This window comes from Fomitopsis serialis (assembly GCF_022376445.1).
Source record: "Fomitopsis serialis strain Sig1Antser10 chromosome Unknown B0H18scaffold_13, whole genome shotgun sequence".
Taxonomy (NCBI): Eukaryota; Fungi; Basidiomycota; class Agaricomycetes; order Polyporales; family Fomitopsidaceae; genus Fomitopsis; species Fomitopsis serialis.
This window is the reverse complement of record NW_025954973.1, coordinates 418,321-446,300: the sequence shown is the minus strand read 5'-3', so window position 1 is coordinate 446,300 and position 27,980 is coordinate 418,321. Positions and strand designations below refer to the sequence as shown.

At 57.2% G+C, this 27,980-nt stretch overlaps 10 protein-coding genes and 1 non-coding gene across 11 annotated transcripts; 5 read left to right on the top strand and 6 right to left on the bottom strand.

Annotated features, from left to right (window-relative positions):
* Window positions 1–67: 67 nt before the first annotated feature.
* On the top strand, window positions 68–4,214 carry B0H18DRAFT_989959 (uncharacterized protein). The gene is made up of 11 exons (XM_048044980.1): window positions 68–321; window positions 375–471; window positions 525–763; window positions 819–915; window positions 948–1,834; window positions 1,884–1,981; window positions 2,033–2,222; window positions 2,278–2,666; window positions 2,716–3,157; window positions 3,212–3,428; window positions 3,478–4,214. The coding sequence occupies exons 1-11, from the start codon at window positions 130–132 to the stop codon at window positions 3,894–3,896; spliced, it is 3,267 nt and encodes a 1,088-aa protein (XP_047896790.1). The 5' UTR covers window positions 68–129; the 3' UTR covers window positions 3,897–4,214.
* Window positions 4,215–4,299: 85 nt separating this feature from the next.
* B0H18DRAFT_1116342 (uncharacterized protein) lies at window positions 4,300–6,222 on the top strand (the record flags this gene model as incomplete). Its single annotated transcript, XM_048033419.1, has 8 exons — window positions 4,300–4,508; window positions 4,569–4,693; window positions 4,750–4,879; window positions 4,936–5,316; window positions 5,519–5,615; window positions 5,667–5,834; window positions 5,885–5,941; window positions 5,992–6,222. The coding sequence occupies 8 exons, from the start codon at window positions 4,300–4,302 to the stop codon at window positions 6,220–6,222; spliced, it is 1,398 nt and encodes a 465-aa protein (XP_047896789.1).
* Window positions 6,223–7,156: 934 nt separating this feature from the next.
* Window positions 7,157–10,406, top strand: B0H18DRAFT_871969 (PLC-like phosphodiesterase; the record flags this gene model as incomplete). The annotated part of the gene is made up of 9 exons (XM_048040195.1): window positions 7,157–7,457; window positions 7,511–7,893; window positions 7,950–8,120; window positions 8,172–8,652; window positions 8,715–9,007; window positions 9,062–9,203; window positions 9,262–9,645; window positions 9,701–10,264; window positions 10,318–10,406. 9 exons carry the CDS (start codon window positions 7,157–7,159, stop codon window positions 10,404–10,406), a joined length of 2,808 nt encoding a protein of 935 aa, XP_047896788.1.
* Window positions 10,407–10,967: 561 nt separating this feature from the next.
* On the bottom strand, window positions 10,968–11,842 carry B0H18DRAFT_1083519 (uncharacterized protein; the record flags this gene model as incomplete). The annotated part of the gene is made up of 6 exons (XM_048031670.1): window positions 10,968–10,993; window positions 11,044–11,133; window positions 11,214–11,427; window positions 11,489–11,564; window positions 11,648–11,743; window positions 11,808–11,842. The coding sequence occupies 6 exons, from the start codon at window positions 11,840–11,842 to the stop codon at window positions 10,968–10,970; spliced, it is 537 nt and encodes a 178-aa protein (XP_047896787.1).
* Window positions 11,843–12,109: 267 nt separating this feature from the next.
* On the bottom strand, window positions 12,110–12,211 carry B0H18DRAFT_t57. Its single transcript has one exon. It is a non-coding gene; the product is annotated as a tRNA-Asn (tRNA).
* Window positions 12,212–12,415: 204 nt separating this feature from the next.
* B0H18DRAFT_989941 (uncharacterized protein) lies at window positions 12,416–13,761 on the top strand. Its single transcript, XM_048044979.1, has 6 exons — window positions 12,416–12,638; window positions 12,694–12,879; window positions 12,932–13,175; window positions 13,234–13,415; window positions 13,472–13,597; window positions 13,648–13,761. The coding sequence occupies exons 1-6, from the start codon at window positions 12,533–12,535 to the stop codon at window positions 13,710–13,712; spliced, it is 909 nt and encodes a 302-aa protein (XP_047896786.1). The 5' UTR covers window positions 12,416–12,532; the 3' UTR covers window positions 13,713–13,761.
* B0H18DRAFT_87633 (uncharacterized protein) lies at window positions 13,723–14,716 on the bottom strand. The gene is made up of 3 exons (XM_048040481.1): window positions 14,155–14,716; window positions 13,805–14,102; window positions 13,723–13,758 (listed from the first exon to the last, which is right to left on the bottom strand). The coding sequence occupies exons 1-2, from the start codon at window positions 14,632–14,634 to the stop codon at window positions 13,911–13,913; spliced, it is 672 nt and encodes a 223-aa protein (XP_047896785.1). The 5' UTR covers window positions 14,635–14,716; the 3' UTR covers window positions 13,723–13,758; window positions 13,805–13,910.
* A 422-nt stretch (window positions 14,717–15,138) lies between these two features.
* Window positions 15,139–17,401, bottom strand: B0H18DRAFT_989936 (uncharacterized protein). The gene is made up of 5 exons (XM_048044978.1): window positions 17,168–17,401; window positions 16,933–17,132; window positions 16,613–16,817; window positions 16,400–16,562; window positions 15,139–16,159 (listed from the first exon to the last, which is right to left on the bottom strand). Exons 1-5 carry the CDS (start codon window positions 17,297–17,299, stop codon window positions 15,153–15,155), a joined length of 1,707 nt encoding a protein of 568 aa, XP_047896784.1. The 5' UTR covers window positions 17,300–17,401; the 3' UTR covers window positions 15,139–15,152.
* A 413-nt stretch (window positions 17,402–17,814) lies between these two features.
* Window positions 17,815–18,573, bottom strand: B0H18DRAFT_1140593 (uncharacterized protein). Its single transcript, XM_048035638.1, has 3 exons — window positions 18,521–18,573; window positions 18,188–18,473; window positions 17,815–18,132 (listed from the first exon to the last, which is right to left on the bottom strand). Exons 2-3 carry the CDS (start codon window positions 18,388–18,390, stop codon window positions 17,883–17,885), a joined length of 453 nt encoding a protein of 150 aa, XP_047896783.1. The 5' UTR covers window positions 18,391–18,473; window positions 18,521–18,573; the 3' UTR covers window positions 17,815–17,882.
* A 1,041-nt stretch (window positions 18,574–19,614) lies between these two features.
* Window positions 19,615–22,124, top strand: B0H18DRAFT_1116337 (UV-endonuclease UvdE-domain-containing protein; the record flags this gene model as incomplete). The annotated part of the gene is made up of 10 exons (XM_048033418.1): window positions 19,615–19,670; window positions 19,730–20,261; window positions 20,315–20,530; window positions 20,587–20,697; window positions 20,764–20,881; window positions 20,940–21,004; window positions 21,064–21,168; window positions 21,222–21,308; window positions 21,367–21,561; window positions 21,621–22,124. 10 exons carry the CDS (start codon window positions 19,615–19,617, stop codon window positions 22,122–22,124), a joined length of 1,989 nt encoding a protein of 662 aa, XP_047896782.1.
* A 1,152-nt stretch (window positions 22,125–23,276) lies between these two features.
* Window positions 23,277–25,867, bottom strand: B0H18DRAFT_1116336 (acetyl-coenzyme a synthetase; the record flags this gene model as incomplete). The annotated part of the gene is made up of 9 exons (XM_048033417.1): window positions 23,277–23,396; window positions 23,452–23,590; window positions 23,656–23,803; window positions 23,893–23,974; window positions 24,048–24,069; window positions 24,152–24,816; window positions 24,889–25,395; window positions 25,465–25,614; window positions 25,664–25,867. The coding sequence occupies 9 exons, from the start codon at window positions 25,865–25,867 to the stop codon at window positions 23,277–23,279; spliced, it is 2,037 nt and encodes a 678-aa protein (XP_047896781.1).
* Between the last annotated feature and the right edge of the window lie 2,113 nt (window positions 25,868–27,980).

Below are 27,980 nucleotides of genomic sequence, written 5' to 3'. Positions count from 1 at the left end.
ACAAAGACGGGCTAAGTCATGTGACATCCATATATGGCAGTTGATCCCTGTGGCTCCGAGCGTGCCAGTGGACGATCGCGTTCTGACTTGCAACAGCTTGCAACGTCGTCTTTCTTCGCATTGCTCACCATGTCTGATTACGAGGACGACATACCAGCTAGCGGCGGAGCTGTGGAGGAGAATGAAGAGGTAGAAGCAGAATACGAGGAGGAACAGGAGGAACGACCGCGCAAGAGCTCTCGGAGGGACTACGACGAGGATGAGGACGAGGAAGATGAGGAGGAAGAGGACCCAGGAGCAGACCGGGGGAAGAAACGGAGAGTGCGTAACGAATATGGTATAGCCGCACTGACTCACCACCAAGATGTATATAGAGGACGAAACGCCCTGCCGTAAATCGTTTCCTCGATGTCGAGGCCGAGGTGGATGAGGACGAAGACGAAGAGGAGGACGAGGATGAGTATGCTCGTGGTGAGTAACCTGCTTCTCTCTGTCGGGGAAAGATAGCTTATCATGCCACCCAGATGAGTTCGTCGTCGGCGGAGAGGCGGAGGAGGACGACGTTACGCGCCGCGCAGCGGATCATGCACGGTTCGACAGACGAGAGCGGGAGCTCAACGACCAAGATCTTGCTAAGATTGCAGAAAACCTGAATCAACGGTACAAGCGCACTGCGAAGCGGTTCACCAGTGATGCAGAGCTGCCGCAACGAATGCTTATGCCGTCCGTGGAGGACCCAAGCCTTTGGCAAGTCCGCGTGAGGGTAGGTATACGATACTCGTGTGTGTATTCAGCTCGCATTGATGCATCATTTTTAGCCCGGCAAGGAACGCGACCTCGTCTTCAGTCTCATGCGCAAGGCCCTTGACCTGGAATTCTCCAACCGGCCACTCCAGGTTTTATCTGCCTTCCAACGTGATTCCCTTCCTGGTATGATTTATGTGGAGGCCCACAGCGCCAGCAAGTCTCAGACGCCTGCAACGGGCTCGTCGGCGTGTTCCCCAGTCGAGGAATCGTGCTTGTGCCTATTGATGAAATGGCTAGTCTGCTGCAAATCAAGAAACAGGACCTTACTGTCACGCCGGGAAGCTGGGTTCGCATCAAGCGTGGCAAATACCAGGGCGACCTCGCGCAGGTCATGGACATCACGGAGAACGGAGAGGAGGTTGGCCTCAAGTTCATCCCGCGTATCGACCTGAACCCCAAGGACGACGCAGCGCTCGACGCGACGGGCAAGAAGCGCAAGAAGGGCCCGTCTGGGCTATCATCCTTCAGCATGCGTCCGCCACAACGTTTCTTCAATTACGAGGAGGCGGTCAAGGTGTACGGACGCAAGGCCGTATCGAAGCGTAACCAAGTGTATGTGTTCCAGAACGACACTTACAGAGACGGCTTCATCGAGAAGGACTTCCGCCTCACCGCGCTTCAACTGGATGACGTCAGTCCCACGCTGGACGAGATCACACGGTTCACGCGCGGCCAGGATGGCACAGAAAACGACGCGAACGTAGACCTGTCGATTATCGCCGAGGCGTCACGGAAAGCTGCCATCTCCGTGCTGCAGCCCGGTGATCATGTCGAGGTCTTCGAGGGCGAGCAGGCCGGCGTGCACGGAACTGTCCATTCAATTGAGCAGGACATCGTATCAATCCAGTCTGTAGGTATGGACCTCGAGGGGCAGCGGATTCAGCTCCCCGCGCGCAGTGTGCGCAAGCGCTTCAAGGCCGGTGATCATGTCAAGGTTATGACAGGGCAAAATGCCGATGAGACGGGTCTCGTCGTCTCGGTTGTTGACAATGTAGTGACTTTCTTATCTGACATGTCGATGCAAGAGGTAAGTAATGTTGTCCAATGTTCGCCAACTGGATTAACAACCCCATTAGGTCTCTGTGTTCTCGAAAGATCTCCGTGAAGCAGCTGAGGTCGGCACGGGAACAAACGTCGTTGGCAACTACGAGCTACACGATCTTGTTCAGCTCGAGTGAGTTTCTTGCACTGGACTTCTGGCTTGTGACTGATTTGTGCAACTCAGTCTGCAGACCGTCGGTGTCATCTTCAAGACGGAGAGGGACTCGTTTCGAGTGCTCGACCAGAATGGCCAAGTTCGACTCGTGCAGCCACATCAAATCTCCATGCGTCGAGACTCGAATCGAGCGATCGCCACTGATGCAGAAGGCCACGAATTGCGTGTGAACGACAATGTCAAGGAGATCGACGGGGAGGTAAGATTGCGGAACTCATACATGGAAAGGACGGTTTTAAATTGCATTGGTCTAGGCACGTAAAGGCCGTGTCCTGCACACCTACCAATCGTTCTTCGCGTTCCTGCACAACCGGGACTACAACGAGAACGGTGGTGTGTTCGTCACCCGTGCTCGTTCCCTGGTATCCTTGGCGCCCAAAGGCAACGCCATGAAGCTTGGCACCACTGACCTCTCCAAGATGAATCCTGCGTTAAATGGTGGTGTAGGAGGCATGGTCGGCTCTGGTAACATGGGTCGCGGTCCTAGAGATCGTCTGATCGGTGTCACTGTGACTGTGACGAAGGGACCAAACAAGGGCTACGTCGGCACTATCAAGGATACGAATGGACCTATTGCTCGAGTCGAACTCGTCACTGGTAACAAGGTGATCTCGATCGATAAGGCGAAGCTCATGCGGAGAAAGTGCGAAATCTTGCTATTCCACTGATGCGCTTGTTGACCGTGTCCACAGTCAGAATGGTGCCCTAGAACCGCTTGAAGGCCTCAACAATATGGGCCCGCCGCGGGGCGGTTTCAACGCTAATGGTGGCCGTACACCGAACCCATACGCGGGCAACGGCGGGCGCACGCCTGCTTGGGGTGCGGTGGGACGGACACCGAATCCATATGCCAATGGCGGGGGAAAGACACCGCATTGGGGCTCAGGACAGACGCCTGGTTGGGAGAAGACCCCTGCATGGCCAGGTGCAGGGGCCACACCGCATCAGTTTGGCGACAAGACCCCGGCGTGGCCTGGCGCGGGACGGACACCGAACCCGTACACGCAGAACCAGCCGAAGACGCCACGCTGGGACGGATCAGCACAGTCGCCCACAGGAGGTCAAGCCAAGTCTCCAGAACGCCCACAGGGATCTGGCCACGAGACCCCACGCAGAGCTTGGGGCTCCGAATGGGTGAGTATGCCATCTGGCCGTTTGCACACCGTATTCATGCATAATATACGACAGGAGGACCTCAGTTACATCGACAATCCTCAACAGTTCCGTCGTCCTGCTGGTGAAGAGGCGACCTCCCCTGCCGCGAACCCATACACCGGTGCACCGACGCCTGGTGTTCACGACTTGTACAATGACTTCCGAACACCTAACATCGCGACCAGCATGGTCACTCCTGGTCCTTCTGCAGCTGACTTCAACATCAACGTCGCATCCAATGCTCCCTTCGGTAGGTCTTTTAATTGTTCAGAGTGCGGTTTCGTCTCATATCTGTTCAGAACTGTCGGACCAATGGCTCCTTGAACCGGAGTTCTCGAGCCAGCGCGGCATGCTGGTCGATGTCAAAGGCTCCTTCGGTCCCAGCGGGTGGTTCAACGGCGATTACGAGGGCAAACAGGGCATCGTTGTGTCTGTCTTTGATACGAAGAGCGCGAATTTCGCTGCAACGGCGAACGTGCGCTTCCTCGAGCCGCTGGACCCCGCCAAACCTTCGTTGCAGGTACCGGTCGAGGTCCTCAAGCCTGTCAACCCTGAGAAGTACGGTACGGAAGTCCTCATCCTTCACGGTCCACATAAGGGTCAGCAAGCGAGGGTTAACATGGTCGAAGCCGGCGGTCTCATGGTCGTCACGACAAGGCAATTTACGGTGGATGAGCTCGGCGCTGAGAAGCTGGTGGTCGTTCGTCCGGTCGATTGAGCAACTATCCGTATCTCAATGCCATGGACGCTGTTGTAACATACTGATTTTGTCCTTACTTATATCATTACTGTTCTGAGATTGACTGATCACTATTCGTATCGTGGTTGTGTAGGTTTTCCCAGCTTTGTCAATCGAGTATTCTAGTATACATTCATCATCCGATATGAACGAAGGGCACCCAAGAAAGGGACTTTCTGTGATCCGCCGCACGCAGCTGCCACTGGCTATAAGTAGACGTACTTATGTACAGCGTGACTGATAATGCGGGTAACAATATATATCAGTAGTTTTGTGAGGACATAAGTAAACTCTACAAGGGCCAATAACAAAAGTACTTACATCGGGTGAGACCGCATAAGAAAGACTACACGTTGGCACCGAACACTCCCGACCTCAAACCATGTCGAGCTTTGCGAACGATCCGGGCCACGCCGATACCACCACTCCTGATTCCGCCTCAACCGAGCCGCACCATTTCGACGGCGAGCAGGACCAGGACGGCACGGGAAAGAAGAAAAAAGGGCCCAAACGCCGCAAGGTCAACCATGCCTGTCTCTATTGTCGTCGCAGCCATATGACCTGCGACGAGGGTCGTCCATGCCAGCGTTGGTGCGTATTCCATCCATCCGCACGGGAAATGAAAGATTAATCGGGACCCGGGACGCGCAGCATTAAACGTGAGATTGGACATCTCTGTCACGACGAACGGCGTTCTGCGGGCAAGGACCCTGCGCTCGCGAGCCCTACCAGCTCGATACCGAATCCTGCCGCGGACGCTACGAGACCTCTCCCTGGTGTGTGAATTTACAATAGACCGTACCCGCTGTGCACCGAAAGCGGATCATTGCAGGCCCCTCCCAGTTCGCACCACCCATGACTGCTGCCCCGATGAACACTGGTTGGCCCGGTATGGGAATGAGCATGGCACAGGGCGCGTTCCTGTACCCGCCCGACGGGATGAACGAGTTCTCGGTGCTTTCGTACGTTGTCCCCCCTACGACTTCGCCCGAAGACCCCTCCTTGATGACACTCGCAGGGACTTCCTAGAGTCATTAGACGATGGCTCTTTCTTCGGCCAGCAAGCAGGGGTGAACCCGTCCCTGATGTCCCCGACACCGTACGGCAACTCTGTCTCCCTCGGCGTCGACAACCCTTACATAGCCCCTCCACAATCCTCCGGCTCCGCTGAAGCTATCGCGCCTCCGTCTCCGGAGAGGCCTCCAGAAGAGCCCGCACCGGTCGTGCTTCCCGCAGCGACGAAGACGGAGAGGTTCTTCCTCACAGCAGCAGATCAAGCGTCTGGGTCACGGAACGAACGTCTGAACATGGTCATCCGAAGCAAGTACGAAGCGGGCTTGCTGAAGCCGTACAACTACGTGAAGGGCTACGCACGTTTGTCACGGTGGATGGACAGAAAGTGTGTGGCTATCGAGTGCTCTGACGGCCGAGTCCATACTGCGGGGCCTCCGTACCTCGAACTGCTCGCACGCAGTCCGTCGCTACTGAACAGGCGGATACAACGCCGACCACAGCGGCCCGGGCAGAGCAGTTCAGTACGGAGGCTTCATCGTATGGACTACGCCGGAGTGTCGTCAATGAAAGCTTAACGGGTGTTCTAGTGTCTCTTTGGAGTCGAAGCAGAAGATCTTGCAGCCATTATCTGTGCTACGACCAAAGTTCCGAGCAATAGCCCAGTCTGAATCATTAACGGACATTGTGAGTGGCGTCCTGCAGAGTGATGATCATGACAGCTGATCTGCTGTGCAGGACCTGGTCTTCATCGAGGAAGCCTTCGAGCGATTACTGCTCGACTATGACCGCGTGTTCTCTGCGATGGCTATCCCAGCATGTCTATGGCGACGTACTGGAGAAATTTACAAAGCCAACCGCGAGTTTGCGGAACTCGTGGGTGTTGACGGCTACATGCTGCGTGACGTAGGTTCCTCCACTCTGACGCGGACTTTGACTAACTCTAATCCTCGAAGGGGCGGTTATGTATCTACGAACTCATGGCAGAAGATTCAGCCGTGAACTACTGGGAGGTGAGCAGGGCCGTGCTGAGATTGCGTGCCAAGTCCGACCATCACTGCAGAAGTACGGCAACGTTGCCTTTGACTCCAACCAAAAGGCGGTGCTCACATCGTGCGTGCTGCGTTACAAGCCTTCACTGCCCTCGTCCGGTGCCTTGACGCCGTCTCGCGGGAAGCCAAAAGACGATCCCCCAAAGGAGGAAGGGTTCATAAGTTGCTGTTTCTCCTTCACCATCCGGCGGGATCCCTACGGGATTCCGACATTGATCGTCGGGAACTTCATCAAGTGTTGAGCTTTGAATTCGTCATCCTCGTTTTCTGCAATCTGTCAAGGGTGTCTGTACAGTAGCCACACACTAACGCCAGGTCTCATGAGCGTCCGAACAATGTTGTACATCTCCATATATTATTGATTACTGCATAGTGCCTTCGTTGTGACCTGCAGGATGCAACGCGGCTAGTGTCGATGGCATTGTCGCGGTGACCTCGTGCCGGCGAAGTGAGTTTTTGAGCCGAGCTTGGCGCTGTGCCGGTGCGCGCGATGTAAGGCGATGTCAACACGTCTCTTTAGTCGCTCACGGGCACCTTCTGGCTGGGAAGTCGCACTGCGCTCACCTTGGTCCCCATCTCATCAACACCGCTCTCGGACCTCGAGATAGAGATATGTGCCCATGACCAATCACGACATGCTTTATAGACTGCATGTTCTCCAGCGTTGTCCAAGGCACCGCAGCAGACAACACGCGAGGCTCGTAGAGCCGGGCTCCACAGCTTGAGACATCCTCGCCGCTGAACGGTTCTGCAGGACGAGTAATGTCGCAACCCGGCAGCCCCTCGCCTCCCGCGCGCGATTCTAAGACCGAACAGCAGCAGGAGCTAGGGAGCCCAGGCCTGCGGAGAGGCAGCAACTCTGAGGGTGCGTTACGCGCGGCGATCGTTTCATCTGAAGGCGGACATTGTTCATCGTTCTGCAGGGATTGGCGGGTCCATCCGAAGGAAGCTACGCGAGGTGAAGGACACGCAGATCGCTCGTGCGCATCGCTTCGCACGGCGAGCGAGCTCGGCATCTGGCTCACCCTCGTCGCGCGAGTCCATCTCCGACTACGAGCTTGTCCAGACATCAACGGTCCCTCCGAGCTCTGGACGGACAAAGCGAAACGACAGCATCGCTCGCAGTCTGAAGTGCGTTCGTCCAGGCCAGTCGTTCATTATAGCAATACCGAGCCCATGCGCTCCCTCTCGCCTAACGACCGGCGTCGACCGTCGTTTGGAGCTGCACCCCAGGTTGCGGGGCGGCTCTCAGCGTCGCCTCCCACCGACCCAATACAGCCGGACAATGCTGTCCTGGAGGATGAAGAAGCCTCTCCGGTCGCACAGGATTCCTCGATGTTGGATGTGACGGTCCCCCAGTTGCTGCAACAAGGTGTACCGATGCTGAAGGTGTCAGCTAAGAAACAGAAACGGTACGTATTCAAGCTGGACCCCGACCAAGGCCAGATTGTCTGGCAGTCGAAGAAGCTGCGTATCAGTGAGTCGCGCCTGTCTCCACACAGTCTCTCGTTTACATGTCCTCAATGCTAGTTTACATCGAGAACATCAAGGAACTACGGGAGGGCGCTGACGCGCGCTATTACCGCGAGCAGTTCCAGATATCGCCGTCGTTTGAGGACCGATGGCTCACCATCGTATATGTGCTCGACGGACGTTACAAGACGCTGCACCTGCTCGCGGCGACGCGTGATGTCTTCCAGATGTGGGACCTCACGCTGCGCCGGCTGTATGCGATTCGACAGAAGCTCATGAGCGGCCTAGGACATACGGAGGTGCGCCAGGCGGTCTGGGAGAAGCAGTTCTGGAAGGGCGAGTCGGGCACGGACCAGAGGCTCGAGTTTGAGGAGGTCGAGCGGATGTGCAGGAGGCTGAATATCAACCCGAGCAGAGATGATCTGTTGCGGAGGTTCAAGGTTGGTGTGTCTTCGCATTGTAGTGTCGTTCGATACTTAGGACCTTCGCAATACAGGAAGTCGACCTTCAGGGCCGAGGCTACCTCGACTTTGCCGATTTCCAACGTTTTGTCAAGGCGCTCAAGGCGCGGCCTGAGATCGACAGTTTGTATGAGCGGATCGCAGGTGGTAGTGGTGGGACTGTCACATATGAAGCCTTCGAGAGGTTCATGCGTACATGTCAGAAGGTGTGTGGTGTATCTTGTAACCTATAACCCACGCAGCTCATCGTTATGCAGTCATCGTTGAGTGCCAACGAGCTACAGCGCATCTTCTTGCGGTACGCCTCGTCGATAGACGACCGCGGTACCTCTCCACCATCCTCGCCCTTCCAGACTTCGTTGGAACTAGCCGTGCAATCTGCCTCGGTGATGAGGGAAGCCGGGCCGTCCGGCGGACACACTGACCCTACAGGTAGCTCACCACGCCCTTCATCTTCCATCGGCACGCCCTCATCCGGGATATCGACATCCAACTCTGGGCTTACTGTCGAGACTGCGGTGATGTCACTCAAGGGCTTCACAACCTTCCTGCTGTCTACCGACAACTCGGCGTTTGCGGACCAGCACGGAAAGATCTACCATGACATGACGCGCCCTCTGTCTGACTATTATGTTTCATCATCACATAACACGTACCTGGTTGGCCATCAACTCGTAGGAGAGAGCACGATTGAAGGGTACATCCGCGCATTGCTGCACAGCTGCAGGAGTGTCGAGCGTGAGTCAATACCCTCGCCCATCTTCACAGTACCCTTCATGCTGAGTCGCCTTCCATCGCAGTTGACATTTATGACGGCGACATTGAGCCCGTCGTGTACCACAAGCATACGCTCGTCTCGAAGGTGTCTCTGCGCGACGCGTGTGCTGCGATCAACAAGTACGCGTTCGTCGCCTCGCCGTACCCGATCATCATCTCGGCAGAGGTACACTGCTCGTTGTCGCAGCAAGAGCTCATCGCGAGCATCATGCAAGAGGAGTTTGGAACCGCACTCGTGAGCGCACCAATTGATGGGAGACCAAGACTGGAATATCTACCCAGCCCGGAAGACCTGAAAGGGTGTATCCTGCTGAAGGTAAGCGGACATTCGATGTTATTTACCCGCACGCTTACAATTGTTCCCGAGCAGGCAAAGAACCTGTTCGTGACGACGGACCAGGAGGGTATGCAGGAGAAGGAGATTGTAGTAGATGCTGAGTTGTCCTCGACTGAGACATCGTCCGCTTCTGAGCTGGAGGAGCTGAAGGAATGGCGGACTACGCACATGAAGGGTATGCCCAACCGCACTTCCTCGTGACTAGAGGCTGACGTCCACGACACTATCTACAGAGCTCAGGTCTGAGTTCAAGAAAGCCCGTGCAGTCCTTGGAGGCTCTCCGCGTGCAGACGCGCGTCAGCTCCCTCCCCCGTATCAACCTCCGCAGAAAGTGAAGATGTCGCTCTCCCTCGTCGCGCTCCTCGTCTACACCGTCGGCGTCAAGTGTCGTGGACTCAACAAGAAGGAAGTGTACGCGCCGGAGCACCTGTTCTCGCTGTCGGAGGGAACGACGAACCGGATCATGAAGCAGGGCATGCTAGACTTGATCAAGCACAATCGCACACACTTAGTCAGGATCTATCCCAAGGGCACGCGCATTGGCTCGACGAACTTTGAGCCCCATCGGTTCTGGTCAGCGGGGTGCCAGCTAGTGGCGATCAACTGGCAGACGTTCGGTTAGTGACAGCACGTATGCTCTACTAGAGCGTGGCGGTTGACGACCTGTTGCAGACCTGGGCTACATGATCAACCGTGCGATGTTCCAGCGTAACGGGCGCGCGGGCTACGTCCTCAAGCCGCTTGCCCTTCGCTCGAACGACAAGCACCTCCTCGGAAGACACACAAGTCACCGTCTCGAGGTGACCATCATTTCTGCGCAACAGCTACCCCGGCCGAAGGACTCGTCCGGACGCGACGTCATCGACCGGTCCACCGTGGACCCTTTCATTGAGGTTTCCTTGCACATCCCCGACTGGACGGAGGCACCGCACCATGTCCCCCCGCCGCCGCTGCCACGCTCCCGGCGTACGTCGCAAACTGCACCGGACACGCCGCCCGCGGATGTGAAGGACCCGCTGACGGCGGTTACCTCTGCGCGCACGGTCGTGCAGCGGACGGTCGTAGTGAAGAACAACGGGTTCAACCCGGTGTGGGAGCAGCAGCTGAGCATACCGTTCGACGTGACGGGCGAGATGCAGGAGTTGATCTTCGTGCGATTCGCCGTGAAGCAGGAGGGCCTCGCGGACGAGGAGCCGCTGGCGGTGTATTGCGCGAGTCTGGGGAGCCTGAATATGGGTGAGTACTGTGCTGGCGCGAGATGGGATCACTGTGGCTAATGTGATCTCAAGGCTATCGACACCTGCCGCTTCACGACGCCCAACTCTCGCAGTACCTGTTCTCTACGCTCTTCGTCAAGCTTGACATCCTCGACGCCTAGATCATCGCTCGCGTCTTTCAATTGCTCTATATCCGCTCTCACTCCGCAACAACCCATCATAGGAGGCTCGACCATTGTACAACATCGCACTCACTTCGTTCTAACCTAAGCCACTTTTCTGTTTTGGCTTCGCCTGTTACCCCACCACGTTTTCACCCTCCATCGCATCTTCAACCATCAGTTGCTCATCTCAGGTTGTACTATACCATCGGCCAGCCATCCATCGCATCTCTCCAACACAATCCGAATCTCGCGGCAGTCGTCGTACACATATGCCATAATCAATACTACATCCGACACCCTAGTTCAACATATTACCAGCCTGGGCAAGACAGTGTGATAACGGATCCAAGAGACGGAGACATGAGATTTCGTTCGGATGACATAGCAAATGCTATCGCGTTGGATGATGAGGAGACCGAAGGGACAGGAATGAAACGAAGTACGTCATGATAGCTGCAAAGAGAAAGGGAGGAAGCGGATTGCCGTGACTGAGGTTAAGTCAAGCACCATTGTCGGCCGATGCAGCCGATGTTCGAGGGAAGGACATGACAGGCTGTATTACTTAGGGGGAGGCGATGGAGGTCCTGCGCAAGGTGTCAGGGGCGTCGTAGACAATGGGATGTTTGTTGCATACCGAAGAGACCCATGCGAGGCGGTGCCATCTCAGTAGGCAGGGGCGAAGCCGTTGTACCGGGGATGGGCTGCGGGGAGAGGAGCGGATTCGCTGCACATTGTGAAAACAACGTTGCAACAACGTCATGGTTAATACCAGTCCTTCGACCATGAAAGTTCATAACCACGCACGTTTCCACTGAGCCCACGCAGGCAAGTTCGGGGTTGGCGGCTCCGGGATGGGCGCGGGGATCTGGGGCGCCGGCAGTGCCTTCGCCTTCGCCTTCTGACGGCGCTCCTGACGGACGTTGACAGTGCGCCACGCAGGGCGAGCAGGGCCGTCGCCAGCTACACTCTGCGGCGCGGGTGGTGCCTCAACGGCGGGTGGTGGAGGCGGCTGTTCAAGCTATTGGGACCCGGGATCAGCACGGACCAAGTGGGAAATTGTAGGGTGGGATGGGACTGACAGGTGGTTGCCAGTCGGGAGTGTACTCGCCTCCGGCGCCATGCTTCGACTTCACGCTCATGAGTTCCGCGATCTCGCTGGGGCGGGGCGACAATAGAGCGATCGTGCAACAGTGGACCCTTTAGCACCTTCGGTGGGACAGAAAAACAAGAGAACGTACTATTGCAGTTGCCTGCGCTCATCACGTAGCTTCCCGACCTCCTGGAGGAGAATGCGGACCTCGTTCGCAAGAGCCTTACTGAAGTCATTGATATACCTGTTGAAACGGGGAAAGTGGCGATCTCAGAGTTCGTAACCATGGCTGAATCACTGTTACACACCGTGCCTGATTGGCTGGGTTTGATTTCCCGGACATGAGTGGACAACGCAGCAGGAGGGAGTGGTGGTGAGGAGAAAGACGAGCAAGTTGAACATCTACGGAACCAATCCATGTGCCTCACCGCGTTCAGCCACGAGGCGCCATCCGTCCCGCTGCCTGCCTCTCCTCTGCAATCGACCCGTGGAGAAAATGTGATATATATCCCGAACAACATCTCGGACGTCTGTGCGTTACGTCAAATGCCTTCGACGACGTAGCGGACAAGACTGCACGGTGCACAAAAAGTAGAAAAACAAAAATTAACTGCCCCACTGAGGCTCGAACTCAGGGCCTTCCGATATGGCAAGTGAAGACATTTTCTTCGACCTAACAGTCGGACGCTGTAACCAACTCAGCCATGGGGCATTGATACTCAAGCCTAATGCAAACAATATACCTACAAACATGGGCACCTAGCACTAACGCAAAGAGCTCCATCCAAATCCAACCCGCTACATAACCTTCGTCGCGTTCCCCTCGTCCTTTCAATCATATTGCTCTGACATTCACGACCTCTTCGTGGACATCATCATGACCAAACACAGCAAAAATAACACAGCATCTTCTATATTCTCATATGCGGAGTACAAGAAGTTGGATTATGGGACGAGGCGTGTGAGCACATATGGCATTTGCTCCGCGTGAAGCTAATGGCGAACGTCGCAGCAACGTCTAGGAAACGAGTCCATGAGGAGATTCGATGCATGTGTACTATGCCTGCAGAAGGCACGAGAACCCGTAGCATGTCAGAAGGGGCATCTCTTCTGCAAGGAGTGCGTCTACACAGATCTCGGTGCGTTAGGCTTCCTGCGTACGGAGTCAGGTGCCACCAACAAATCCTTGTCTAGTCACGCAGCTCGAGGACATCAAGCGTCAGAAAGTGCGACTAGAGAAAATGAAGCGGGAAGTAGAAGAGGAGAAGCAAAGGGCACGAGAGGCCGCTCGGGAGCGCGTCTTGCTCGATTTCGAGAAGGGACAGCTTGGGTTGGCGAGCACGCCGACTGTTACAACATCGGGCACCGCTTCCAAAGACTGTGAGGCATTCGCGCCATCTCCTTCTGTCAGCTCTGATACATGCGCGTACAGCGCGGGGTACCAAGCGGAAGTTCGACTTTGATGAGTCCACCGTCGAGACCCTTGCGCGGGAGGCGGAAGAGGCCGCGCTTCGTCAAATAGAGCGGGAACAGGCTGAGGCGCTCAAGCATAAGCTGCCCGACTTTTGGCTACCGTCGCTCACCCCTACGTACACTTCAAGCGGTCCGCCCACGTCGATCACTGACGTGAAGCTGCAGACAACATGTCACGGCGGTAATCCGGCCCATCCATTGGCGTACGCTCAACGTCACCGCAAGCTGTCTACTGATGAACTGACACCCTTCACGCTGTAGACGAAAGAATCTTATCCCTGTGAATTTTATATTTGAAAAGGACTCGACCGTTGCGGCTCGTTTTGTAGAATCGACTCCTGCCACGGAGAGCGGCGAAGAACCCAAGGCGAAGCACGAAGAAGAGAAAGTTGCCATATGCCCATCTTGTAAGAAGACACTGTCAAATAACGCGTTGATGTACCGTGAGTCATCCTCCTTCCTCGCGCTCCGATCACTTTGTGACGCTGCACACTATTAGTCATGAAACCTTGCGGCCATGTCGTATGCAAGACTTGTACAGAAACGCTAGTGAAGCCCGGCAAGCAATGCATACACTGCGATGCGAAGCTGTCAGAGAAAGACATCATTGAGCTTACTCGAGAAGGTATGTGGCTCGGTGGTTCATGGCTGCTCGCACATCTCACGTACGTTCAGGCACTGGGTTCGCCGCTGGAGGCCTGGCAGAGACTTCAAAGAAAGGTGTCGCCTTTCAAGGCTAAGTACCGTTTCCCCGGCCATGCTTTGCTACAAAATCGGACGTTTGCACTTTTCTCAATGTCAGAATGCACTTCCCATTCTATGCGTGACTGACCTGAACGACGTGTCTGCGTGCTCATGATGGATGTGTCTGTCTACTGAAGTCCGTGATGTGGCCTAGGTCGCAATGCAGGGAAGGAAGGGGTAACGTGTGCCGTACTCTAGGGACAGCGTATGATGGTGCGAAGGCAGCGGAAGCCCAGCGTCCGCATGATCACCATCATCCGAGGACAGAACGCCCGGCTTCTTCGTCGGGTCCTGCTGTCCGCCAGGGACTCGACGTCGACGGATATGCTCGGTTCGCTTTTGCTCGATTGTTTCGGTGAGTCGCCTACACACAGTGGTGCCGGGCTCTGCGGACAGCCATCATCAGCACGACCTCAACGGGCCATACGATGGACGTACTCGATACCACTGAGCGCTATCCAGTGATGAACCCGCCAGCGGTGCATCAACTGGTCCAGACGAGAGGTCGTGAGTTGGGTCGTGAGTGTCGTCATGAACATTTCGAGGATCGGTAAGGGTGAAAAGGAACGTGGAATTGGTCCGCAAGTAGAAGCCACAGTCGAGCCCGAGCCGTATCCGCTGTCTCAACCTGTGTTGAAGATGCGCGAGGAGGACGGGTAGATGTAGAGGGTGTCCGCTCGAGAGCAGCGCTGCGCGGACGAGGGCCAGCGTGAACGACGGCCAGTTGATGCAGTTCCGGTCGACGTTCCTCGGGGTCGACCGTGCGCGCGGCGGGTGGGTGCGAGTGCGGCTCGTCTTCAGCGGCGCCCTCGACTCGGACCCGGATGCTCGTGCTCGCCGTGCGCGGTGCGTTGTTCGTGCGCGGAGCTTCGCATGTGGTGCGGTGCGCCGCCGCTCAGCACTCGACTTTTGGTGCATCGTGGACCTAGGACGCCAGCGAGGCAAAAGCTGGAGGGCGCGCAGCTCGCAGCACGCTGCAGACAAAAGAGTTTGAGGCAAGAAGCACTGGCCTCGCTATTGAACCGGAACTCGGAGGTGGTGCAGCAGACCTGGTCAGGCGGACAACTCTCCGACCGCTTTCGGGTCAGTCTGCGGAAGCACGAGCGAGGTACAGATCGGCTAGACCTTCGGGAAAGCCGAACACGCGACATTCGACATGATGTTCCGCGCAAAGAAGTACACTCAAACAGCAGGCTACGGTACTGCGGGGGAACAAACCATTATCAGGAATGGCAAAGTGTTCAGCGAGCAAGATACATTATTCTGTGGGACATTGCAGGAGATACAACAGAGAGCGTGGTATAAGCAGTTCGTGGTAAGTGTGACAGTGCAGCATCGACTACACAGTAATGAGCAAGCACTGATCGATCCCCAATAGCTACAACAATACAGCGACGAACGCGATCAATACGTACAAAACCACACCGAGAGGGTATTCAAACTCTAGCGACGAGAAGACCCAAACCTATCCCCGCACAGAACGCACCCACGAGTGCCAAACCCAGTCCGAAGCCCATTGATCGGTTGGGCTTCGCTCGCGAAGTGCTCGAGACATCCCGTCTCCCGAAGGACAATGACCGCGCGATGTGTGACTTCAGCGGGCCAAGCAGGGAAAGCGAGAACATGAACAGCGATCCGAGGTGCAGCGGGTCGAACGGGGCCGGGGCGCACTGCGACCCACGGCGTACACGCGACTCCGAGAACACAGGTGGACGGCTCTCCTCTTCCTCACGCGGACGCGCAGGAAGCGCGGTATCAGCACGCCGGCGCTGCTGCAGTCCGACTGCGATCTCCTGCGAGAGCGAGCCCTCCCACTCTGCCTCCCATTGTGCCTTGTCCCAGCCGCTCTTCGTTCTCGCGTGAGCGACGACCGGACTCTTCGATGCGCGGACTGTGTCTGCGGATGAACTCGGGCTAATCTTCTCCACGGCACGCTCGACTTCGCGCCAGCGCAGGAAGCGGGATGCCGCCTCAGAACGCAAGCGCGCAAGTGTCTCGGGCGCGCGGAACAGGCCCGTGCGAAGGGCGTGCGGGGTCGCGGGTCGGAACGACGAGACAGTTGCAGCTGTGTGAGGGGAGCTGGACCCTTCGGGGTAGCGCGGCGACGAATACGCAGAGGAGGCGTTGGAGAGCGGGTATGTCGTCTGGAAGGGGTATGTCGGATGTGCTGGCAATGGTGGCAGCACGATGACCGGGATGTGGGGGCTCAGATCATTGAGGAACGATTTCTCCAACGGCGTGGGCGCTGTAGAGATATGACTGTCAGAATGAGTTATGCGGTAGTGGTGCTCGCGCACGCCCTGTACCCGGCCAGTGTCCAGGACGTTGCAAGAAGTATCACCGGACTCCCACGATAGTTTTAGCATCAACTCGGAATTGTTGCCAAAACTCTCTGTGCAGACCCCAAGCGGGCTGGAGAGGCGCGAGCATCCTGACGTTGCACCTAGACTTCGGAGAATGCAGTTTCAGAAAGCCACCGTTATGGTGACCTGGTGGCTAAGAGTCCTTGGTCGGGCCCTGCTTGGTGCCGACTGACCACTGCTCACCCCTGCACGAATGCATTGCGCAGAGCGGTCCGCCAATATTTCCTTTGATGGACGTGCACCCCACCCCATTGATAATCAGGGTTGTTTCGACTTTCGAATGCAAATGGGCACACAGAGTTACGGGGATAAACACTCACATGACGTCAAGAGTAGGATGAGTGCAGTGTACAGGGGCGTCGACCCAGACGATATCAGATTCGCAAGCACGGCGCTGGGCGCATAGTCAGGGTGAAGAGCCTCAGAGACCTGCTTGAATGGGCTGTGAATGATAGGCAGGGCACGCTCAAGTACAGTCTCCGCCTGCAAAGTAGTCAGCGGGTATAGTATGGGTCAGTGGTAGCACCACGCACGTCGTCTGAGGGGTCGTATCCAGGCAGCTCAACGATCTCCACGTTACGGGCGGACTCGGTGTGCTCCAGCCCATGCGCATCGCGGTGCTCTACCCAGTCCGTGGACGCACGCAGTACGCTCACCGTCGGCGCAGCATCGTCCGCACCGTGGGTTTCCTCCCACGCGCCGAGCTCGACGATGTCGTCATTCTCTCCAGGAGATGGGCTATGAGGGAGGCGGTGGATGCTGCGGCGCGCCGAGGCGCAAGCACGAGCAGCCGTAGATCGCCCAGCGTCTGGCCGTAGGGCGTCGGCCGCTTCGCTGGGGCGGGCAGCGTCACGAAGGGATGATGAGCCCCTGTGTCGAGTCGTGCAGCTCGCCGTCGGACTCTCCTGGAAGTGATCTGTGGCGCATGAATTCAGAATGCGGAGGGCTGCCGGGGCCAGACGAGAAGAGGAAGGAGGAGGAGATCTCGGACGGGAAGGAGGACACGGAGTCGCCTGAAGGACTGCTCGGCGATGGGGGTGCGCTGTGCGGCGACTCTGGCCGTGAGTGGTGGTTAGTCCTTTCGGCACGTCGACTGTCGTGTCGTCCGACCCCGACGAGACTGACATGACGAGGTCGCCCGCGACGGTGGTGCTTAGCCGGTGCAGACCGCGGATGGTCGACGCGCTCGTCCCGGGTTCGTACTGGCCTTCCGGCTGCATTGGGTGATCCTCGCTATCCTGTGCTGGTCTGAGATGGTCGTCGTGCAAGAACAAGTAGTCGATGTACGAAGTAGATGGTCAAGAAGGGGTCGAAGCTGAAACGCGGCCCAAATAAGCGGATTGCTGGGCTCTGGCTGGACTGGCGTGATAATTCCATCTAATCTTATCTAATGTCCGTGCTTCCAAATCGGGGGCGAAACGGTCGTGCGCGCTTTTCCTCAAAAAATACGCCTGCTCTATGCACCTTCCGTGTTCTCGTCGACGGGTCCGAACCTTGTCACGGCGCAAACCGTGCCATGCAATGCAAGAAATCGAAGGCGAGCTTCAGACTCAGAGCATCGGCCATCTCGCGACACGAGGCTTATCGATAGCACGACTCATGAGAAAAGTCGCATTGACAAGTCGTCGTCGAGTCTCGACATTGACATTACAGCAAAGAAGTGTTCGAAGGCGGCCTGGCTCACGGTGAGCGAGTCGAGACAGCCCTAGTTCTGGAGGTAACGTACAGCTCACACTGTGATCTTCCTCACCAACGCCTCTAGCTTCTCATCTAGTGCATCAGCAGCGGCCTTCAACTCCGGCTTCATATTCCCATCGGCAGACACTGCATTATCGACGATGGCTGGTAATAGACCACCTGCGTACCGCTCTTGTCCGCTTTCTCCACCACGAGGACTCGTAGCGGGACGTTCAGAGGGACGTATGGGTCATGCGCGATCATCGTCTCGGCGATGAGTGGGTTCCCCAGTATGTACTGGGTCGCTTTCGGTATTTGGACCGTCTGATCATAGTATGCACTGCGCCACCTATGGAAGGACGACGCTGCGAAGAACCTAAAGACGGCAGCTCGACGGCGGGAGGTGAGGTGAGGGCGGGAAAAGAACGCACATAAAGTCATTCTCGCCAATGATGGCTTGCATCCCTCGCTCAAGGTCTTCTTTGCTCTTCACCGTTCCGAGGAGCTCGAACACCTTCGGCCCCGCCTTTTCTCTGCTCAGCTCCCTGTCGAGCCGCGCCGTCACCTCGTCGAACAACAGCGAGCTGTCGAAGATGATGCGTTTCGCATGGACGTCGTGGACTGTCTTTGACATGGTGGTGAGCGCCCTTCGTGTTGTGCAATTTCCTTCCTTCAACTGTCATTTATACTTGCGAGGAGGCTCCGACGTGACGCTTCCTGATTTCATGTTAGTTGCCATCCCCGAGGCATACGGGCGAGCGTACTCATCAGCCCGATGGGCACATGCAGTAAGTATGACAAGCATCCTTACTTATCGCCGAGTCCTGTTGTATACAAGACTCGGCGAACGACGTCACGACTCTAAATGCTACTGCGGCGGGACTTCGGATTGCGCTCTGATATGTTGTGTGTACCACCAGCGCTTACCCACGCTAGTACTAGTAGCCTGTCTATATGCGGAGGAACAGACAAGGCCTTCAGGTCACTGATCGATGGGTATCCAAGCCCGCGCCGGTGTCCTCATCTACATGCCTCATGGCCAATTCACGGCCATACTTGCCTGTGACACTTGTTCGTCCCCTCAACAATCGCGAATATGCTCACGGGATTTCTTTCCGCCCCGCAGATACAGCGTATGATGCCAGGATTTATAACCTGCGGAGACCGAGCAGTGTCGCTATTGCTGTGTTCGGCCTTGCGAAGCAGCCAAGTGTTCTCGATCGTGGTGTTATGATACTCACCTACGTCTTTGTAGAGGCTATGGCATCGAGTGGGCGCGATCTACTCAACCTTGGTGCGATCTTCAATGCCCGCACAAGCCATAGCGCATGATACGAACTCTGGCTGGCTGTCATTTGATGCTCCTTTGGCCAGCTCGTCGCAGCACTCGGTTGGTGTCACCCGACGTGTCGGAACCCACATCAACGAAATTCGACTTTCTGGTCGACATAGCCCGTTATGCGTCGGGTAAGGTTGAGCCACGGATGCATTAGATGATTGACAGAATGCTCACTCGTGCACATTGCGAAGGGGTCTACAGTTACTTGGGTCCATCGACGCGGTGATTGACTGGACCGTGCGCTCGGAGATGTATCAGGCTCCTTTGACGTTCTCTGGTGTGCCCGCCTTACGTTTCGTCGGACAGTGCTGGCGGCCTTGCATGGGCCGGTCTAAGGACTCTGCGGTCAAGGATGCCCCTAACGTTTCAAACAGTGGGGTCATCCTTTCCCTGAGAGTCTTAGAGACCTCACTGCTGGCTCAAATCCGCGACGCATTAGTAGACCGTGCAGTGATCTCGCAGAAGACATCGCCTACCAAACATCGTGCCCGCGAGGTCTGCCAGTTCGGAGTAACCAACATGAACCGCGGTATTCGGTCGCTTACTCACTGGCCTTGGACGAACGACTTCGGGTGGTATCGCCTTAAGTCCCCTTTCCTGAGTGTGTCACGATGTGGCTGACGAATGATAGCAGGAGGAACGGCAGGCGCGATCGTCAGCCGTCGAGGGCGGAAGGTGGGGCGATCGCCGTCACCGGCCAGAACTCTAATCTTATGTCGAGGCGCAAAGCCCAGGGACGGCCAATGCTGCTTGCCTCTCCCCTGCGACGAGCTCCGTTGACCCTGCGCTCCCACTTCATCTCCTTCCTGCAGTCTCGCCTCCCACCTGCCAGCCCCAACTACGTGCTCCTGACGATGCCGAAACGCAAACGCACTGCGGCAGCCGTGACGACCGCGGTAGATGTGCCAGCGGCCCCAGGCGAAGATGCCATCGCAGCGGCGACTGCTGCCGTACTAGCTCTGAGCGACCCGGTGGCAGGTTTTCCCGCCTCACCGCGACGTGCGTCCACTCGGACACGCAGATCAACCGATGTCAAGCCCGTAGAGCCCGAGAGCCCGCTCAGCGATCTCGATGGTGAGCTCCCAGTAACAAAGAAGCGCACACCTCGAAAGAAAGCGAAGCGACACGCAGCAGACGTCGAGAGCCGCTCGCCGGACTCGAGGACGGTGAGGGATCGCCCGCAAAGAAGAAACGCGCAAGGCGGACGAAAGCAACGGAGCCGGTCGTGTACGACATCCCGCCCGTGGAGCGCAAGGAGACGAAGTTCACGGGCCGTCTGGGCTACGCATGCCTGAACACAATCTTGCGCGCGACGAAGCCCGAGCCGATCTTCTGCTCGCGGACGTGCCGCCTCGAGACGATTAGGAAGAATGGGATCGAGTTTGCGAAGGATCTTGGGCTGAGGAACGCACGGGACCTCAGCGAGATGATCGAGGTGCGCTACTGGTTCCTATGCATAAGGTGTGCAGAGTGTAACGACGTTGCTGGCAGTGGAACGAGAAGAACAAGATCCGTTTCTTCCGGATCTCGTCGGAGATGTTCCCGTTCGCGTCACACAAGGTTCACGGGTACGACCTCGAGTATGCGCGTGAGCAGTTGAAGGTAACTTACGTCTCACTGCGATATGTTCTGGTGTTGACCAGTTGACCTTGAATGACGCGCATATAGGCAGCTGGAGACCTCGCGAGACGATATGGTCACAGGTTGACGACGCACCCGGGACAGTTCACCCAATTAGCGTCTCCGAAGGACGACGTGGTCACTGCGAGTGTGCGCGAGCTCGAATGTCAGCATCTACCATGTCAAATCTACTCACGACGCTAACATGCTGCACACGCCTACAGATCACTGCCAGATGATGCGCTACATGGAGCTCGACCAAGACAGCGTGATCATCATACACATGGGGGTGCGTCTGCATGCCTCACTTGCCCTTTGCTCACGACTTGACGTTGGCGGGGCTGGCAGGGCGTGTACGGTGACAAGGAGACGACGCTCGCACGCTTCAAGGAGAACTACCGCACGCGGCTGACGGACGAGATGCGGGCGCGGCTCGTGCTTGAGAACGATGAGGTACGCTTCTGAGACTGCGGGTTCCCGTATTTGTGAGCTCACGAGAGCGATAGATATGTTACAGCCCAGACGATCTCTTGCCCGTGTGCGATGAGCTCAGGATCCCGATGGTACTCGACTATCATCACAATTGGATTAACGTATGCTCACCGCTTGGACTCCTCATTGGCAACTCGGACTGAGACACACTCCCCGCAGCCATCCAAACACGAGCTACCGGACCTCCTCCCGCTCGTCGCGGCGGGCTGGGCGCGCAAGGGCATCCGGCAGAAGCAGCACCTGAGCGAGCCGCGCCCAGGCGCAGAGAGCGTCATGGAGAAGCGCGCACATGCGGACCGGTGCGTGACGCTGCCAGAGGTGCTCGAGGGCGGGGAGGTGGACCTGATGATCGAGGTGGGTCCTCGGGTCGCGTCTCTCTCTTTTTAATGTTGATGGTCCGTGGCTGCGCGTAGGCTAAGGACAAGGAGCAGGCAGTGTTCCACTTGTTCAGGATTTATGGGCTTGAGCCTGTGGCTCACGATAATCTGCGCCCGGAGAAGCCGCCGAAGCCGTTCGTGCGGGGGAAGGGCCGGGCACTTGCGGGTGACGGGGACGCGGACGGCGAAGGCGCGGCTGGGGAGGACGCGGCGGAGGCTGTGGATGGGACACCGAGGAGGCGGACGAGGGCGAGGGCGGAACGGAAGGATGCCGTTGGGGATGGAGGTGCGGGAGGCGATGTTGACGGAGAGACGGAACTTGAGGCACCGTCGAAGCCAAAGCAGAAGAGACGCCGCACTGCGACCACCGTCGTTGCGGGCGACGTGCCCTCGCCCTCCGCATTCCCGAGGAAGCGCAAGCGCGTGTCCGTCGCGCGAGGAAAGAAGTCGGTGGTCAATGCTGAGGGAGAGGTGGAACGCGCGGAGGAGCTGGTGAATCAGAGGATGATCCAGAGCCTGTGGACGGGCGAGGGCTGGTGAGGTAGAGGCGGAGGAGCACCCGAGGCGGTGCAGGGAGGTGATGGGCGCGCGGAGACGGTGAGGGAGGAGGCAAGGGAGTGCCTGGGTGAAGTAGAAGGACGTGAGTCAGGGTGTAGGTGAGGCGGGGTCACCATGGGTGTTGTTCCCGGAGGAGCAGGGACCTCAGCATCCATGTTAACGCCGTTGCTGCTCGTTCATGTCTAGACCTCAGCGTCCATCAGCGATCCCGACCCGACATAAAACTCTGAAGAATGAGGATCCGACCGTATGCGGAGGTGTGCACCAATTCAGTCTCAGATGGATGGCGCACTTTTGTCTCAAGCGAACGTACCATCGCGTCCTGGTCCTCGCAGGATCCACACATCTCAACTGTCTTGCTGTCAAATCCTGTGAAGGTCTCTGAATCAGATTCTTATGTTTGGACGACGCAGCATCGAAGTAAGCAGTTTCCTCGTCCTTTCGCCGCGTCGCACCCGGGCCCTTTGCAACCGTGTCCGGGATGCTGTTCAATATCTCGCTGCTTGCCCTCCCTGTTCACTAGTGACATTCCGATCCCGTCCAAGCGCAAGATTGAGCTACACAATGTTACCTCTTCAGGACCGTCGCGGTCGACTTCGTCTTCGGAGGCGGTCGTGGAAGCTTCTTGAATGCGGACCACCAAATCCCTCGTCTCTCTTCTTTTCCCCCTCACCGTACCTAGAGCCAGACTCAAGTTAGTGGAACACAATGTATCATATGTATCCATGCCCGTGCCTTTGGTAAACGCTTGACTGTTGTCGGGCAGCAGCGTCTGGCTGGATCCATCTGTGAGTCGAGTTCTCGCGACCCTCCCAATTTCCTAATGGAACCCACACAAGTCGGCGTCAGGAAAGTCTCAACCTTCCATCTCAATCGCAGTAAGACCCAGTCAGAAGAAGTCAAAACACTTCGCATTGCCGCTGCGATACTAGCGTACAGATACATAGACATACACGTCATACGATCACTAGGTATACCAACTACAGATCATCACTAATAAGATACAGCAAGACGTCACCGCGCGCAGAACGCACGCATGTAGACTCGGGGGAAGACACCACGGGCTCAGCGAGAGGTATCATATCGGTTTCAGTCGGGTTGCGATCCAAGGAGGACGCGGGAACAGACGGGGCATTACGACGAGGCGACCTTGGTCTTGATGAGCTCCACGACGCTAGGGTCCGCAAGGGTGCTGAGGTCGCCGAGCTGGTCAGCCTCGCCCGCGACGATCTTGCGCATAATCCGGCGCATGATCTGTCCGTCTCGTCAGTACGCTCTCACACAGAGTCAGCACAGGGTGGACGCATACCTTGCCCGAGCGCGTCTTCGGCAGGTCTGAGACGAGGAATATCTTCTTCGGTGCTGCAAAGGGGCCGATCACCTTGCGCACCTGGAGCGTGAGCTCCTTGATCAGCGCAGCCTCCTCCGTCCCGTCGAACTTGAACTCCCTGCAACAGCCAGTTTGAATCAGTATCTAAGACCATCTACGAAGTGCAAATGGGCAGGTACGTACGGCTTCAGGGTCACGAACGCGTACACAGCCTGACCAGTCAGCTCGTCGGCGGTACCGACTACAGCGGTCTCAGCCACGCCAGCATGGGTGATGAGCGCAGACTCAATCTCCGCCGTCGATAGACGATGACCAGACACGTTGATGACATCTGTCATGCATCCCGACCCATAGCGCGTTAGCACTCGGGTTCTCCCCGGCAGTGGGAACTCCACAGCGGAAAAAGAAGACAAGACGCACCGTCTACACGGCCCTTGATCCAGATGTATCCGTGCTCGTCCCGCGCGGCGCCATCGCCCGTGTAGAACACGCCAGGGTACGGCTACATCAGCGCAGAAAAGGCGACGATGGCGTCAGTTCACGAGTTGTACGACGGTTGGAGAGCCCGAGCTTACCTTCATGTAAGTCTCGAGATACCTGTCGAATCAGTCATCCGCGGCAGACACACGTGATCGTATCAGTACACGGCCCAGCAACAACTCTAGAGTAAGTTACGTACCGCTTATGGTCCTGGTAGACCGTGCGCGCGATCGACGGCCATGGAGTCTTGAGGACGAGCACGCCCTCGACGTCCGGGCCTTCGAGCTCCTTCCCAGTCGTGGGATCGAGGATCGCAGTCTCGATGCCGAAGAAGGGCACGGTCGCCGAACCGGGCTTCGTCTCGATCGCGCCGGGGAACGGCGTCACGACGATGCTGCCCGTCTCCGTCTGCCAGAACGTGTCAACGATAGCACACTGGCGGCGGCCGACATGGTCGTTGTACCAGTGCCACGCCTCGGGGTTGATCGGTTCGCCGACACTACCGAGCACACGGAGCGAGCTCAGATCGTGGTCCTTGACGTGGTGGTCACCAAGGCGGCGGAGGAGGCGAATCGCAGTGGGCGCGGAGTAGAACTGTGTGATCTTGTGCTTGTCAACAGCCTGCCAGTAACGCGACGGCGTAGGGTATACTGGCGTCGACTCGAACACCATCGTTGTCACACCGTTCATGAGCGGCCCGTAGACGATGTACGTGTGGCCCGTGATCCAGCCCACGTCGGCCATACATGCGAAGCGGTCGTCCGGGTGCACATCGAACACATACTTCACCGTCAACGCAGCACCGAGGAGGTAACCTGCGGTAGTGTGCACGACGCCCTTCGGTCGCCCGGTCGATCCGGAGGTCTGAGGAGGATCGGAACGGAAAGGGGGAAGCGTCAGGGGTGCCTGATCGGACTAGATCGTGTATAGACTCACGTATAGAATGAACAACGGGTCTTCTGCAGCCATGACCTCGGGCGGGCAGTAGCTCGGCACCTTAGTGAGCTCCTCGTGCCACCAGCGGTCCCTGCCTGGCGTCCACGGGACCTCGTTCCCTGTGCGCTTGAGCACGAGCACATGCTCCACGACGGGGCATTCCTTGACCGCCGCGTCCGCGATGACCTTGGTCGCGATCGTCTTGCCGCCGCGGCGCCCCTCGTCGCTCGTGATAAGCACGCGCGACTTGCAGTCCTGCATACGATCTCGCAGCGACTCCGCACTGAAACCCGCGAAGACAACTGAGTGCACCGCGCCAATGCGCGCGCACGCGAGGAACGCCGCCACGGCGTGCCATGTCATGGGCAGATAGATGGACACGGTGTCGCCCTTCTTGACACCGAGCGACTTGAGCACATTCGCGATCCCGCAGACCTCGCGGAGCAGCTCTGCGTATGTGATCTCGCAGCCCTCATTTGGCTCGTCCGCTTCGTAGATGATGGCGGTCTGAGAGTGAATTGAGTAGCACGAAGTTAGCGTGAGCTTCGCGGGTTCTAAAGAAGGCGAGAAGCGCACCTTGTTTGGGTGCTTGAACGCCCACCTGTCTACGCAGTTGTATGACGCATTCAGGCCACCTTCTGGGAACCAGACGATGTCGCCCGTCTCGAAACCTCCCGCCCGGACGGTATGGAAGGGCCTGTCCCAGTGGATTGTCTCCCTGGCCATCTTCGTTTCCGCGTCAGCTTGGCTGCAGTCGCAAACGAACCATACCGACCTTAGCCCACCACTTGTCGCTCTCATGACCGAGCGTCTGCGAGTGCAGTGACCTGAGAATCTGGTGAGAGCGCGAGCACTGCGCAAGGGAGCCCAACTCACCTATACGCGTGAATGTGAGGCCCAACGTGCGGCGTTTTGTGCCCATCCTGACACGGGGTGCAATGGGGTGCAGCGGGACGGGTTCGTGGGGCACTTCGGACATGGCTAGGAGGGAATGCAGCGGACAGGGTATGTCGGGGCATTATGCAGTGGGCGGCGCTATATATGAGGGGACATCGCAGCCTAATCTGTTAATGGTGCGCGCGTGATCAGACGATCGAACGGACCAATCATGAGTGTGACCGGTAGCGACGGTGTCTGCGATCCTCCTGTCGCCCGTTCGCGGTGTCTCGTCAGGAAGCCTGCCACTCCCTCCTCGCCCGACGTCCTCGGCCCTCTCCAAGGGTCGTAGTGCGGCCCATGCTTCGCCCTACGATTGGCCGCTCGCGTCTGTCTACCGCGGTCCTGCCAACTCGACGCGGCGTGGTTGCCTTTCCAGGAACAGATAACGATGGCATCTCATTGGGGAAAGGGCGGGCGTTTGAATGGGATTTCCCGACGCGCACGGCACCAGTGCGCTGAGCAGCCACTCCAAGCGGAACGCCGTCGACAGCAGCGCAGGGGGCACTCGCTCGAATACGATTACCCAGCGCAACCTCAAGCAGAGACACCCGTCGCCGTTTGCCTGGACACGTCCGAGGAGAGCACCTTCTGACCATGTACGCCGACCGTCCGACGTCATGCACCCGCGAGACCCTGTGTGAGCTTCGTGGCAGCGCCGTTCCGCGTACGGGCAGCGTAGAGGCCGGGTACCGACTGGGCTACGCCCAGGACGGAGTCGGTTTTTTGTGCGTGTGCCCCTGGTGTGCCCAGTCGTCGCCGTGGCGCGATTTCCATTAACCCCGCATTTTAGCGCGTCCCATGCGCACCCCTCCCCGCTTCCCCGCATCCTGCCGAGTTCACAGCGTCAGCAGCGTTTGCACGCAATCCCATTGGCCCCGGGCATCATAGTACCGGCCTACAACATACCGGTCACCGAGGAAGTCGCCAGGATGCTCCGCGAAGGGTCAATCCGCTCGGAGACCTTGCTTTCGGAGAAGGGGAGCTGAATGAAAATGCGTGAGTGTATAGCTTTCGATGACCTGATCCTACGTAGGAGAAGTACGCACGTCAGGCGTCCGCGTCGGGGAGACCCCTATCGGATCGGAGCACAGTCAGGTCCGTAAGGCCTCAGGCGCTGTATGAGACATCGAACCCTGTTGCCCAGACATTTTCGTCGTTCCATGGGCTTGATGCGGCAGGACCTCGCCATCCCAGTGCAGCGCTGTCAAACTATAGGTGGTACGAGCAAGTCGTTTTTGAGTCTTCCGTTCATGGGACAGCTCAAAGATGGTAGTACAAGGTCAAGAGGGACGTTCCGTGCAACGAGGGTATCCATTCATATATACTAAGCTCCGCCTTCCAGTCCAGTCGAATTATCCTAGAACAGTTGCTGTCAAGGATGTATCGCGAGTTGCCTGATCCAGCCACAAAATCGCCAAATCAGGTAAGTCTCCCCAATTGGCGTACTCGGTGGCCCACCCAGACTGTTAACTGTGCAAATCCGCATCTGCGACACCTGAGAGACACTCCGGTCGTCTGACCGTCTGCGATGCAGCTTCAGAAACACTGACAGCATGTCAGCTGCTGACATGTCGCTAGAAGTGGTCGCCGAGCACTAGTTTCATGACTATGATAGCTCAGTAAACCATCTTCCAATCGAAGGACCGCGGGATGTCTTGCGGCCTACATGTCGTCACGTTTTGAAGTTGACGACGGAGTACTCATGAAGATCTCAAGCTCGGACGAACGGACTGCATACGACGCATCAAGTCGCTACACTTCGAATGACCGACACGAAAGTCTTGACCAAAACGTAGGTTCATAACGATACCGTCAGGTCACAGCTACTGTAAAACAGTACCAAACATTATTGTGTACTTTAGATTCTTCGTGTCGATGATGGGGAACGCGCTTGCCGTGACAAGTTGCGACCGTGACGTCACATCGCGACGCGACGCGCCATTACCAGTGCACGTGCCACGCGTTGTATGGTTACTGCTCACCTCAACTTCAAGTTGCCGTCTCGCAATCATCGTCTCCAGCAGTCCGGACTCAGCTCGGAGTAGAAGCAGAAGTAGAGCCCGACGGACGGAGAACCTCACAGCCCACAAGGTACAACCTTCACACAGCAACGCGTCCGTCGCCGCATATACTCACCGTAGAACCGGCCCCGC

Excerpts from the sequence above, each read along its gene's own strand:
- B0H18DRAFT_87633 (XM_048040481.1), bottom strand. The coding sequence starts at position 14,634 with ATGCACCAAAAGTCGAGTGCTGAGCGGCGGCGCACCGCACCACATGCG. Across the intron at positions 14,103-14,154 it reads ATAGCGCTCAGTGGTATCGA|AGCCCGGCACCACTGTGTGT; the intron begins GTACGTCCATCG and ends GGCTGTCCGCAG.
- B0H18DRAFT_989936 (XM_048044978.1), bottom strand. The coding sequence starts at position 17,299 with ATGCAGCCGGAAGGCCAGTACGAACCCGGGACGAGCGCGTCGACCATC. Across the intron at positions 16,818-16,932 it reads CAGGGGCTCATCATCCCTTC|CCCATCTCCTGGAGAGAATG; the intron begins GTGACGCTGCCC and ends CCTCCCTCATAG. Across the intron at positions 16,563-16,612 it reads GATACGACCCCTCAGACGAC|GCGGAGACTGTACTTGAGCG; the intron begins GTGCGTGGTGCT and ends ACTACTTTGCAG.
- B0H18DRAFT_989959 (XM_048044980.1), top strand. The coding sequence starts at position 130 with ATGTCTGATTACGAGGACGACATACCAGCTAGCGGCGGAGCTGTGGAG. Across the intron at positions 916-947 it reads GGTTTTATCTGCCTTCCAAC|GCCCACAGCGCCAGCAAGTC; the intron begins GTGATTCCCTTC and ends ATTTATGTGGAG. Across the intron at positions 2,223-2,277 it reads TCAAGGAGATCGACGGGGAG|GCACGTAAAGGCCGTGTCCT; the intron begins GTAAGATTGCGG and ends GCATTGGTCTAG.
- B0H18DRAFT_1140593 (XM_048035638.1), bottom strand. The coding sequence starts at position 18,390 with ATGTCAAAGACAGTCCACGACGTCCATGCGAAACGCATCATCTTCGAC. Across the intron at positions 18,133-18,187 it reads ATTGGCGAGAATGACTTTAT|GTTCTTCGCAGCGTCGTCCT; the intron begins GTGCGTTCTTTT and ends TGCCGTCTTTAG.
- B0H18DRAFT_989941 (XM_048044979.1), top strand. The coding sequence starts at position 12,533 with ATGAGGAGATTCGATGCATGTGTACTATGCCTGCAGAAGGCACGAGAA. Across the intron at positions 12,639-12,693 it reads GTGCGTCTACACAGATCTCG|TCACGCAGCTCGAGGACATC; the intron begins GTGCGTTAGGCT and ends ATCCTTGTCTAG. Across the intron at positions 12,880-12,931 it reads GGGCACCGCTTCCAAAGACT|CGCGGGGTACCAAGCGGAAG; the intron begins GTGAGGCATTCG and ends ATGCGCGTACAG.